At 40.6% G+C, this 12740-nt stretch overlaps 2 protein-coding genes across 2 annotated transcripts; both read left to right on the top strand.

Annotated features, from left to right (window-relative positions):
- Nucleotides 1–186: 186 nt before the first annotated feature.
- On the top strand, nt 187–2428 carry LOC138074264 (olfactory receptor 1f45-like). Its single transcript, XM_068966342.1, has 2 exons — nt 187–191; nt 1468–2428. The coding sequence occupies exons 1-2, from the start codon at nt 187–189 to the stop codon at nt 2426–2428; spliced, it is 966 nt and encodes a 321-aa protein (XP_068822443.1).
- Nucleotides 2429–11560: 9132 nt separating this feature from the next.
- LOC138074255 (olfactory receptor 1Q1-like) lies at nt 11561–12538 on the top strand. The gene has a single exon (XM_068966331.1). The coding sequence runs from the start codon at nt 11561–11563 to the stop codon at nt 12536–12538; it is 978 nt and encodes a 325-aa protein (XP_068822432.1).
- The last annotated feature ends 202 nt before the right edge of the window (nt 12539–12740 follow it).

The raw sequence follows: 12740 nt of genomic DNA, 5'->3' as shown, positions 1-12740 counted from the left end.
CAAGAAAAATTATAAAATATATCCCTTATAAATAGTATTAAAATTTCTATACGTCATTATCAAAAGATAATCAACCCAATAAAAATAGGCAGACTCTTCTAAAAAGAAGATATAAGAATGACTAATAGGCATATGAAAATGTGTTCAACATTATTAAGAATTGGAAAGATGAGAAGTAAAACCAAAATGAGGTACCACTTCATGTACTTTTATTATAGAATGGCAAAAATGCACTTCTATTTTGGGAGACTGTTTTTTGAGGGGGAGAATATTTTTGACTTATTTACCTGAAAACCAAAGTTCAGAGAGGATAAGAGAATTTCGAGTCACAGAGTAAGTTCATTTAGAGTTTGAGGATTGGGACTGGGCAAGGAACCAAGGTTTTTCCCGTAATGGGTACTTTAGAGACCGGTATTCCCAGATGTCTCTGCTGCTTCCACCAGGCAGCTCTGGGGATTGTGACAACACTACACACAGATAACTTCTCTCTTCCTGGGCTTCTCTTCCGTCTGGTTGACTAAGCATCTGGAGTGGCCTGCCCTCCTTTCTCCTTCATTGGAGCAGATGAGGGCTCCCTGACCCCTCCTTGAACAGAGGGGAGGAGGCTGTCTTTTCATCTGGCCATCAAATATGGCTTCTCCACTTTTGACAAGTGAGAACTGAGAGCCCAAGAGTCAAACCTCTGTCTTAACGTGAAGAAATGATGACCCTTCCTGGCCCACCTCAGGACAGACAGTCATTGGCCATACTTCCCCCTTCTCGGTCAGTCGAGGGAAACAAGAGTGGTCTGCTGGAAATAGTTGCAGGAAACCTGTTTCTGGTACCAGTTGTAGTGTGGGTCTTCATTACAGCAACTTAAGAGTCTATCATTTTCTCATTCATAAAATGCGAGTGGTATTAGATGGCTTATTGGGCTTTAACATGTGCTCTTGCACTGTTCTTATTCATATATCAACATGTGTGTTTCAATTTTACAAAAATAGTTATAAATACACATGCTATTCTGAAATTCTACCTTTTAAAATTGGAAATTAATTATATAATTATTTTATTTATAATTATTACATGTTATTGTATTATAAACATTATTTTAACTTTTTATTAAGTTAAAAATTGTTTGCTTGATTGTGCTATTACTCAGTGAAAAATGCAAAGTAACATATAAAAAAAAAACAAAAGCAAAGAGCAACTCAAAGAACACTTTCACATGGTACCTGACATGTTTCATGGGGATGGTTAAAATAGTTCAAAGGAGCTTTGGATATCTGATCAAGTGCTGACATCCATCTATAACTTTATAGAGTCTGATCCAAATTGTCTTTTAAAATGTGTGCAATTATAAATCGAAGCTTTACCAAAACAGAAATTGTCAAACTATGTTTATTTTTTTAAACAGGGGTTCAGAGTACTTCCAACACAGCATTATGTCACTTTCTTGCTATTTATAATAACATTTATTTCCTACAGAATTCCAGACTCGGACAGAAGAAACCAGACAGGCACGTATGAATTTCTTCTCATGGGCCTCTCTGAGCACCCAGAGCAGCAGCCTCTCCTGTTTGGGCTCTTCCTGGGCATGTACCTGGTCACCGTCTGGGGGAACCTGCTTATCATCCTGGCCATTGGCTCTGACGTGCACCTCCACACCCCCATGTACCTCTTCCTGGCCAACCTGTCCTTCTCTGACATTGGTTTTATCTCTACAGTCATTCCCAAGATGCTCAATAATATTGGCTCAGGAAGTAGATGGATTTCTTATGGTGGGTGCCTGACACAACTCTATTTCTTTGGCCTGTTTTCAGATCTGGACAACTTTCTCCTGGCTGTGATGGCACTGGATCGCTACGTAGCCATCAGCCAACCTCTCCATTATGCCATTACCATGAACTCCCAACGCTGCGTCCTGTTGGTGGCTGGGTCATGGGTGGTCACTACCTTCCATGCCCTAGTGCACACCCTCCTGGTGACCAGGCTTTCCTTCTGTGGCCCCAATGTCATCCCCCACTTCTTCTGTGATCTGGTCCCACTCCTAAAGCTGGCCTGCTCCAGCACTTATGTCAATGACCTGGTGCTCATCCTTGTGGCAGGAACACTGTTAATTGGACCCTTTGTCTGCATCCTTACGTCTTACTTTTACATTGCATTGGCTATCCTAGGAATCGATTCCCCAAAGGGTAAGCAAAAGGCCTTTTCCAATTGCACCTCACACCTCTCTGTGGTCTCTCTGTTTTACACCACAGCTATTGGGGTCTATTTATGCCCTCCATCATTCCCTTCAGGTGGAAAGGACCGAGTCTTCTCAGTAATGTACACGGTGGTGACCCCTATGTTGAACCCCTTCATCTACAGCCTGAGAAACAGGGATATAAAGGGGGCACTAGGGAAAATACTCAAAAGAAACATGTTTAACACTCTTTCTTGGGACTGAAAGGTCCAAGTCTCCAAGACTCAGAGCTGAGGGTTGAAAAATGGTCTCCTAAGAGCCTGACCACTATAGTGTCCTTGAACCTGAGACTTCTCTTTTCCTCATATTTACATTTCAGGGAAGGGACCACTGACACCAGTAACCACTAATCATCCCTGTGAAGTATCCATGCTCTGAGCAGTTTACTACTCACTTTCAAAATGGTTCTTGCTTATTTTTACTAGATGCCTACCTGAAGTCCACAGGTTGGGGGCTTGTGTATATATATATATATATATATGACATGATGAAAATGAAAGTGAAATTCTTATTTCACTGAAGTCACAAAGGAACTATGGAAGATATCTCTAGTCCAAGAATACAGGAGTGATTGTGGTTGGTAGAATGAAATACAAAGGAAATAATCTGATACTTTATCTTAAACAAACAGTGATCTATAGAAGAATAAGGATGGGGCTATAAGTTCTGTGTTCCAATGCTGGCTTTGACATTATATAGTGCATGACAGCTGGATAATCACTTAACATCTCTGAGCCTTTGTTTCCCTATTTGTAAAATAAAGTGATTGCGTTATATGAGTTGAAGCCCCTGCATACATGTTCCCAGTTCTAATAATATGTAGTGTTATAGTAACAAGGATGCAAGACCACGTCCGAAGTTACAAGTCAGAACCAAAGTCCACCACTTCACACTGTAAAACTTTAGGAACATTCTTTCTCTGAGTTTTGCTTTCAGGTGTACAGCAAAGTGATTCAGTTTTACTTATATACTTTTCTGATTCTTTTCCATTATAGGTTATTACAAGATATTGAATATAGTTCCCTGTGCTATACAGTAAACTTCTATTAATTATTTTATGCATAGTAGTTTGTATGGTTAATCCCTTACTCCTAATTTATCCCTCCCCTTCTCCCCTTGCCCTTTGGTAACCATAAGTTTGTTTTCTATGTCTGCGAGTCTGTTTCTGTTCTGTACAAAGATTCATTTGTATTACTTTTTAGATTCCACATATAAATGACATCATAAAATAGTTATCTCTGCCTCTACCAAAGTGCTGCTCCTCTCTTCCCCATAAGGGTAAAGATTATTCTTTGACTTTTTATGTCAATTACTTCCCTTCCTTGCTTTCTGTTTAATTTTTCCACATACACATGTGTGCTTAAACATTATAGTTTGGTTTTGCCCATTTTTAATTTTTTTTAAATTTTTCCTGTGCTATTGATGTATAATTGACATATAATGTTTGTGGAAGCTTAAGGTATGGAACTTGATGATTTGATATACATCCGTGGTGAAATCATGACTACAATAAAGGTCAGTTAACGCATCCATCACCTCACATAGTTATGTTCTATGTGTGCGGGTATGGGTGTTAGGAACATTTAGCATCTACACTGTTAACAACTTTAAAGTATATGACACAGAATTGTTAACTATAGTTGCCATACTGTTCATTATATACCCAGAACTTATTTGTCTTATAAATGGGGATGTATAACATTTTTCCAAACTCTGTCCATTTTACCCACACCCTGGACATCACACATCACACCTGGACATAAGCTCTTTGTTTCTATGAGCTTGGCGTTTTTAGATTTCACACATAAGTGAGATCATACAGTATTTATCTTTTTCTGTCTGACTTATTTCATTTAACATCATGCTCTCCAAGTCCATCCAAGTTGTCACAAATGGCAGAATTTACTTCTTTTGTATAATTGAGTAATATTCCACTCTTTATATATACCACATTTTCTCTATCGACAGTCATTTAGGTTTTTTTTCATATTTTGACTATTGTGGATAATGCTGCAATGAACATGAGTATAATTAATGTAGCTACTGAAAGGACTGAATGATATAAAAACATTCAGTTCAGTTCAGTTCAGTTCAGTTCAGTTCAGTTCAGTCACTCAGTTGTGTCCGACTCTTTGCGACCCCATGAATCGCAGCACGCCAGGCTTCCCTGTCCATCACCAACTCCTGGAGTTCACTCAGACTCACGTCCATCGAGTCAGTGATGCCAGCCAGCCATCTCATCCTCTGTCATCCCCTCCTCCTCCTGTCCCCGATCCTTCCCAGCATCAGAGTCTTTTCCAATGAGTCAACTCTTCGCATGAGGTGGCCAAAGTACTGGAATTTCAGCTTTAGTATCATTCTTTCCAAACACTTTAAACAGAATGCCTGGCACATAGTAAACACTCAATATATATAACCTGTTACTGTTGCTAACTATATGCATTCAGTTATGTCTGTGTCCATGTGAGTTTCAGATTTTTGAGAAATGACAAATATGAGAGATGACAAGAAATGTTCCATTTCATGTTCTAGGGAAACTAATGATTTATGTTTCCAGAATGAACAGATAGTGTAAGTAAAAGAGAAAAATGTCTATTTGAGCTGGACATTGAGAACGATTAGAGTTGTAAGTCAGGTCAAGAAGGAAAACCTGAGAATATTTCATAATCAAAGCATAATTCCTGCAAATCAATAATAAAAGGACAGCAACAACATAGGAAAAGGGGGGCAACAATATAGTTGGAAATTTTTTTAAAAATAAGAAACTAAAATGGTTGAAAAATATTTTCTAAATTCCTCCATTAATACTTCCATCTGGCATTTCCACTTCTAGAAAATATATGTACACAAAAATGCCTGTAAAAGAATATCCATGCAGCATTGCTTTTGTAATAACCATCCCTCCCCCACCCCACCAAAAAGGAGATAGGTAAGTGGCCTGAGCAGGGAAATGTGTATTATTAATGGTACATCTATTAATCTATTAAATACTTTAAAAAATAATGAGGTAGATCCCATGGTGATATAGGAGGTCCATGATATATTGGTGAGAGTAACAAAGAAAGCTCCAGAACAAATGATCCCATTTTCGTAAAATCAAAATTCTACATATATATATATATATATATATATATATATATATATGGTGCATAGAAAAGTGTCTGAAGGTGTACAGGTCAAAACTCTAACAGTGATTACCCCTGGAGAGAGATGGGAACGATGAGAAACAGATTCTCACTTTTCATTTGATACCTGTTTCAGTGCTGTATTTTTTTTTTCTGAGTATTTTTCCCTGCTTATTTATTTATTTGGCTGTGTTGGGCCTGCAGTGTCCAGGCTCTTCGTTGCTTCTCTCTAGTTGTAACACGAGGGCTCAGCAGTTGTGGCACATGTTTATTTGCTCCAGGGCCTGTGGGATCTTAGTTCCCTGACCAAGGGTCAATCCCATGTCTCCTGCATTGGAAGGTGAATTCTTACCTACTGGACCTCCAGAGAGGTCCCTAAATATTTTTTTAAAATAAGTGTGTGTTACCTGAAAGAAGTGTAAAACGTGAGGCTACATCTTCAAGGACTCTGGGCAAGGACACACCCATCTATGCCTTGACCATACCTGGATATTTCTGAGCTTCCACCTCACAGTCGAATTTTGGAGCACAGATCAGAGAACTCCAGGTCCAGGATGAGCCCCTAAGTTCTGGCCTCCCCTCCTGGGATCAGCCAAGCTGCCAAGCTGCAGTCACTAATAGTAATATTCCCACTAATACTGGAAGCACTACTTCACGGGCTCCAGTCCCCAGAGAAGGCAGTGAGCTTGGACGATGACACACTTGGGACTATGAAGTGATGGGAGCCGTGGAATTCATGCAGAAGCGTGTAATAAAAAAACCTCCCAATGCCTTTCCCAGACATGCCTTCCTGCCCCTGCCAAGCAGAAGCACCCCCCAGGAGTCTTGGTGCTCAACCCCGTCAGCCCTTCCCTAAGGTCTTTCTTCCTTCCATGCCGGGCAACTTGCTCTGTCTTCCCTGAGCTGACAGATCCGAGCTGCTGTCACAACGGGATGACACACGCCACCTGAGGGATGATGAAAGTGCCAAGCCCAGCCTATTCCAGCCCAGGGAGGGTCCACAGTGAGGTGAGTGTCTGCTGAGGACTCCACACTCACACAAGCCCCCCAGACGATTCCTACGCAGGCTCCCTGTAAATTCTGGAGGGAGGATCACTTTCTCAAATTTGATCCTTCACACAGCGTTGTGTGCATCGTGACGTTCGTCTTTGACTCCGCGGGTCATCTTTTCCCCTTACTTTTCCTTCACGGTGTCTCTTCCCTATGCCATCCTCAGATATTCTGGGTCTTGGTGAACTCTCTCCCCTCCCCTCATTAAAGCAGAACCACAAAAATGAATGGATTTACATAGTCAAAAGTGTTTCCTTTTAGGAACATTTTCTTGAGTGAAAAAGGAAATTATCTAATGGAATTCCAGAGACCTCAATCAGGTAGGGAGGGATTGTAGGCAATCAGCTTTGAGTGACCCAAAAATCAGCCCCTGTTTGAGGCTGTCTACTTTGTCTTGCTTAACAACTGACCCAGATATTTCTTTTCACATCTGGGCATTAATGTTCCAACAGAGAAACCCAAAGAATAGACTGTCACATTATCCAAATGCTTAGGTCTCTTTAGAATGAAATGCTTTATTATCACCAGTCCATGGATCAGACTGTCAGAAGTTATGGGGACCTATGTTAGACAGAAACCAAGTTCCAAGTAGACATGTAACACAAACTTCTCACTGTCTCATAAGACTTGTTAAAGGACTTGTTATGTCCATAGTCTCCTCTGTTATTTTACAAAGCTTCTGCATGAAAAGCAGGTATTATTCATCCCATTTCCCAGATGAAGAAACTGAGGTCCCCAAGAATGAAGTGATTTTTTCCAAGATCTCAGAGTGTTCATGGCAGACCTGGGGCCAAAGCCCAAATCTTTCCATTTCTGGCACCAGACCCATTCCCACACCCAACCCTGCTTTTTCTTTGTCTACATCTTTCTCTATAAAGCAAGTCTTTTCACTTGTAGTTCCCCAGTCTTGACTGCACAGCCCCATGCCCCACACTACATGTCAGGAGCTGACATGCTGCACTGTGGGTCAGGCAGAATGACTTTTGCCAGCCAGAGGAGAGTAAGGACTCCAAGGTTTCAGGAAGTCCCTCTCCCCCCACCTCTGGGGCTTTCTCTACTTCTGAGCAGCTGTCACAGGAGCTATATGGACATTGCCCCAGGTACCAGCCATAGCCTGCTGACTGTCAAGTACAGCTCAGTCCCTTCTCCAGCCTTCCCATGTTTCCTAAGCCGTGACTCAGGACCACTTATTCAATCTGGAGAGTTCAATTACAGTGACAGACTAACAAAAGGGACCCAAATGCAGGAAGAGAAAAAAACACAGGGGTAAATGGGTGGAGTGGGGTAGAGAGAGCCTTGTTTTGAGTGAGACAGATCTATAATCAACCTGACTCCAACCCTATACCCTGTGTCCCTAGGAAAGCAAATTCATCCCCCAGCCCTTATTTTCCTGATCTGAAAGTAGGAACAGTAATATCTACTCTCAAGTTCAATAATGAGGATTAAACTCGAAAAGAAAAGTGGGGTAGACATTTATCACTGGCCAAGTGCATAAGACAGCACAGTGGGAAAGGAAGGAACAAAGAGGAAAGTGGGAACTGGAATGAGAAGATGACATTTAAGATATGGTACAGCCCAAGGTTAAGTGCATAGATGTTGAGGTCAGCTAGAACTGAATTCAAATATCAGTTCTACCGCTTACTAACTCAGTGTCTTTGAGCATCTCACAGAATCCCTCTGAGCTTCCATTGATCGTAGACTTGCTGTGATCACCAAATGAGAAACACACATATAAAGCTCTCAGAACACTTCCTGGTTTATAGTTAATGCTCAGTCAATGCGACTACAACTTGTAGTTCTCATTCATCATCATATCCTATTGAAATCAATTCAGGATGGTTCAATGGCATATTACAAATTTCCAAATTTTTGTCGTTGAAACATCTAAAGTTTACTCTTTTGTGTGCTTCCATGGTGACATCCTTTAATCTGGGGTATGAAAGCAGATAGACCAGGAGTGATGAATAAATTCATTTTCATGGGGCAGAAGGTTAGGCAATGAAAGGGCAGTGTGGTAGAGCCTTACACATATGAGCACTCAAGGTGTCCAGACACAAGTATGAAGTCCAGTCGAACCACCTAACACTGAGTGATGCTGAGCAAATTGTTATACCTCTCTAAGCCTTGAAGAAAAGTTATGACCAACCTAGATAGCATATTGAAAAGCAGAGATATTACTTTGCTGACTAAGGTCCTTCTAGTCAAGGCTATGGTTTTTCCTGTGGTCATGTATGGATGTGAGAGTTGGACCGTGAAGAAGGTAGAGCGCTGAAGAATTGATGCTTTTGAACTGTGGTGTTGGAGAAGACTCTTGAGAGTCCCTTGGACTGCAAGGAGATCCAACCAGTCCATTCTGAAGGAGATCAACCCTGGGATTTCTTTGGAAGGAATGATGCTAAAGCTGAAACTCCAGTACTTTGGCCACCTCATAGGAAGAGTTGACTCATTGGAAAAGACTCTGATGCTGGGAGGGATTGGGGGCAGGAGGAGAAGGGGATGACAGAGGATGAGATGGCTGGATGGCATCACTGACTCGATGGACGTGAGTCTGAGTGAACTCCGGGAGTTGGTGATGGACAGGGAGGCCTGGCGTGCTGCGATTCATGGGGTTGCAAAGAGTCAGATACGACTGAGCGACTGAACTGAACTGAACTGAAGCCTTGGTTTACTCATCTGTGAGATGAGGATAATAAATAACTGGTGTGGCTAGAAGTATGTCGGGATTACTATATGTTACATGTGATAAAGCATGTGAAAGTGCCTTCCACCAGGCAGCTCTTAACTCCTTGCACTTTTCCCCCCAACAATTGAATTGTGAAGCTTAAAAATTCTTGGGCTAGCCATGGACACAGCTAGCTTGGACACAGACTGCCAACTTTGATCTCCACCCAAAAATCTACGAATGATGGCCAGACCAAATCATTATGTTTACCCTGTGATGAGAATCCAGACTCATAGAATTTTGCTCATTTCTGGAAACCACACTTTAAAGATAGTGACAAGAGACTTCCCTGGTGACCTAGTGGCTAGACTCTCCAGTCCCAATGCAGGGGACCCAGGTTCTCCCTGGTCAGGAAACTATAGCCTACATGCCACAGTCAAGACCTGGCATAGTCAAATAAATAAATGAATATTAAGAAAAAAGAAAAAGACAGTGACAAAGTAGAGTAGGTTTAGGTAGAGGGACCCAGTTGGCAGTGCACTGTCCTCCTAGAAAAATCCATTGACTCGGCACAGAACACATCTGAAAAATTGATCAGAATAATTGTCACCATTTACTGAACACTTGCCAAGGACCAGAAAGTATCATTTAATCCTCAGAACAACTTTATGAGTAATGTGCTATTACCATTCCCCCCATTTTACAGATGAGAAGAGTTGGCTCATAGAGGGTAAGCAAATTCCTCTAGGTCATAAAACAATTAAATGGAAGAGCCAGGTTCTAGTCCAGTATCCAGAAGTTAGTGTCACATACTAACAAAAATTATTTTAAATGGTGTGCTGACCAGTAGATTAGGTCTCCTTCAACATCCCTCCTTTTTTATTTTTTTGAGAGCAAAGAACTGGAAGCTCCCTAATCTCAAAATAGACTTGCTATCTGGCCCAAAAAGCCATTCATTTTCTTAATATTGCTGACTCTTGCTTCATTTAACTTATTTAATGTTTTTATTTCCTGAGTCAATACATCTAATAAGATTTGTGATGGATGAAAGTAAGTCTTTTATTTGGCAAGTGATAGACAGGATAATGCATGAGGAGACATATTGAAGACAGAATGATTTTAGTAAAGAGAATAAGTCGGGAATCTAGAAATTGATTCTCCTAAAACCATGTCTGTGTACTTTGAGAAGTTTGTGGGTACTGCCAAGGGTATGCATTACCCAAAATAGACAATACTTAACCAAATGCCCTTTGAAATCTCTTTTAACAAGGTTATGTAGCCCATTAGCAAGTTTTATTGCCATGAATTAGATGTCTTAGTTTTAATTTGGGAAGTCGTACTATATTTTGTCACTAGCATACTCTGGAGTCAGACAAATATGACCTTAAGTTCTGATTTTGCCCTTTATGAGTTTAAACATTCTATGCCTCCATTTTCTAGTTTGTAAAACTGGAATAATAATGAATATGATAATAATAATAACTGCCTTATGGGGTTATTGTAAGAATCAAATATGATAATGTAGCAAAGTCCTTGATTCAAAATAAGTGCTCTATAAATGTTATCTATGATGATAGTGATGATGCTACTGATAATGAAAAATCCATATCTCATTATTTTGGAAAATAATTAAGCACTTGATCCTGTTATCAATACCAAGTTATCCCATGTGTAGTTTACCCTGGAGCACAAAACTAAAAGTAACTAAACAGACTGCTCAGATATCCAGGTCTATAAAAATAATTCTTTTTGGAAAATAGTACGTAGGCTCCTTTAAAAATTAAAAATACTATATCATCCAGCAATTCCACTTCTGGATATTTATCCAAAGAAGACAGATACTCTAATTCTAAAAGATATATGCAGCCTCCAGGTTCATTGCAACATTATTTGCAGTTGCCAAGACATGGAAACAACTTGATGTCCATCATTGGGTAAATGGATAAAGAGGGCATAAACACATACACAGTGGAATACTATGCAGCCATAAAAAGAAAGAAATCCTGCCATTTGCAACAACATGAATGAAGCTTGAGGGTATAATAAGTGAAACAGTCAGAGAGAGAAAGACAAATGCTCTATGGTCTCACTTACACATGGAATTAAAGAAAAAACAAGCTCATAGAGAAAAGATTGGAAGCAGGGGAGTGAGGGGATGGACAAGATGGGTGAAAGGGATTCAAAGGCTCAAACTTCCAGTTAATAAAATAAATAAATAATAGGCATGTAATATACAGCTTGGTGACTACAGTTAATAACATCATATTGTGTATTTGAGAGTTGCTAAGAGAATAAATCTTAAAAGCCCTCATCACAAGAAAAAACAAATTTTGTAACTATGTATGAGTATGGGTAATAACTAGACTTATTGTGGTGATCATTTTATAATGCATGCACTTATTGAATCACTATGTTGTACACCTGAAACTAATGTAAAGTTATATATCAATTACATCTCAATTAAAAATAATAATAATCCTGTTTGTTTAATGGTAATAGATGGACAATACCACCTGGACCAGTGTGTCCCATTTTGTTCTCTTGGGCATTTCTACCCACCAGGAAGAGCAGATCCCGCTCTGTCTCCTTTTTCTGCTCATGTATACTATCAACATTTCTGGCAACTCTGTCATCATCATCCTGATTATCTCTGCTCCACGCCTCCAAACTCCCATGTATGTCTTTCTTAGCAACTTGGCCTTGGCAGACATCTGCTTCACCTCCACCACAGTCCCCAAGATGCTGCAGAACATTTTCTCTTCTACCAAGGCCATTTCCTACGTGGGTTGCTTAACACAGACTTATTTCTTCATTTGCTTTGCAGCCATGGAGAACTTCCTCCTGGCTGTGATGGCCTATGACAGATACATCGCCATCTGCCACCCTTTCCTCTACTCTATGATTCTGAACAGGAAGCTGTGTTCACACTTGGTGGCCGTGTGCCACATCCTCTCCCATCTTCACGCCCTGCTGCACACCTTTCTCATGGGCAGACTGATCTTCTGTGCAGATAACAGGATCCCCCACTTCTTCTGTGACCTCTACCCTCTGATGAAGGTCTCCTGCTCCAGCACCCACCTCAACACCTTGATGATTCACACGGAGGGAGTCATTGTCATCAGTGGCGCTCTGGCCGTCATCATGGCCTCCTACGCCTGCATCATCTCAGCAGTCCTCCAGAGCCCCTCAGCCAAAGGCAAGTGGCGAGCCTTTTCTACCTGTGGCTCCCACCTCACTGTGGTGGCTATATTCTATGGGACCCTCACATGGGTCTACTTCCGGCCCCTTACCAGCTATTCAGTGGCCGGGGGTCGTATCCTGACTGTCATGTACACAGTAGTGACCCCCACGTTGAACCCCTTCATTTATAGCCTAAGGAACAAGGATGTCAAGGGAGCCTTCAGGAAATGGATGAACAGGATCTGGACTTCTTCATTAGATAAAACCCCAAAACACAGTTTCAAGTTTTATCTATGATTTCAAGATTTATCTATGAAAGATTTTTGTCCCTCAAATATCTGTTTCCTTTAGAACTTCCTAGAAATATTAGGTGTGTATCACAGTTTTCTCATGGGATATTGCCTAGAAATATTTCTTAAACCCAATTGTAAAGTAAAATAAAGTAAAAATAAAAATTTTTAAAAAAGAAAGAAAGAAATATTCTTTGGCAAACCTAAAA

The sequence above is a fragment of the Capricornis sumatraensis genome, chromosome 1, assembly GCF_032405125.1.
Source record: "Capricornis sumatraensis isolate serow.1 chromosome 1, serow.2, whole genome shotgun sequence".
NCBI classification, from domain to species: Eukaryota; Metazoa; Chordata; class Mammalia; order Artiodactyla; family Bovidae; genus Capricornis; species Capricornis sumatraensis.
Note: the sequence above shows the minus strand (reverse complement) of the source record. Positions and strands in the feature narration are given on the sequence as shown.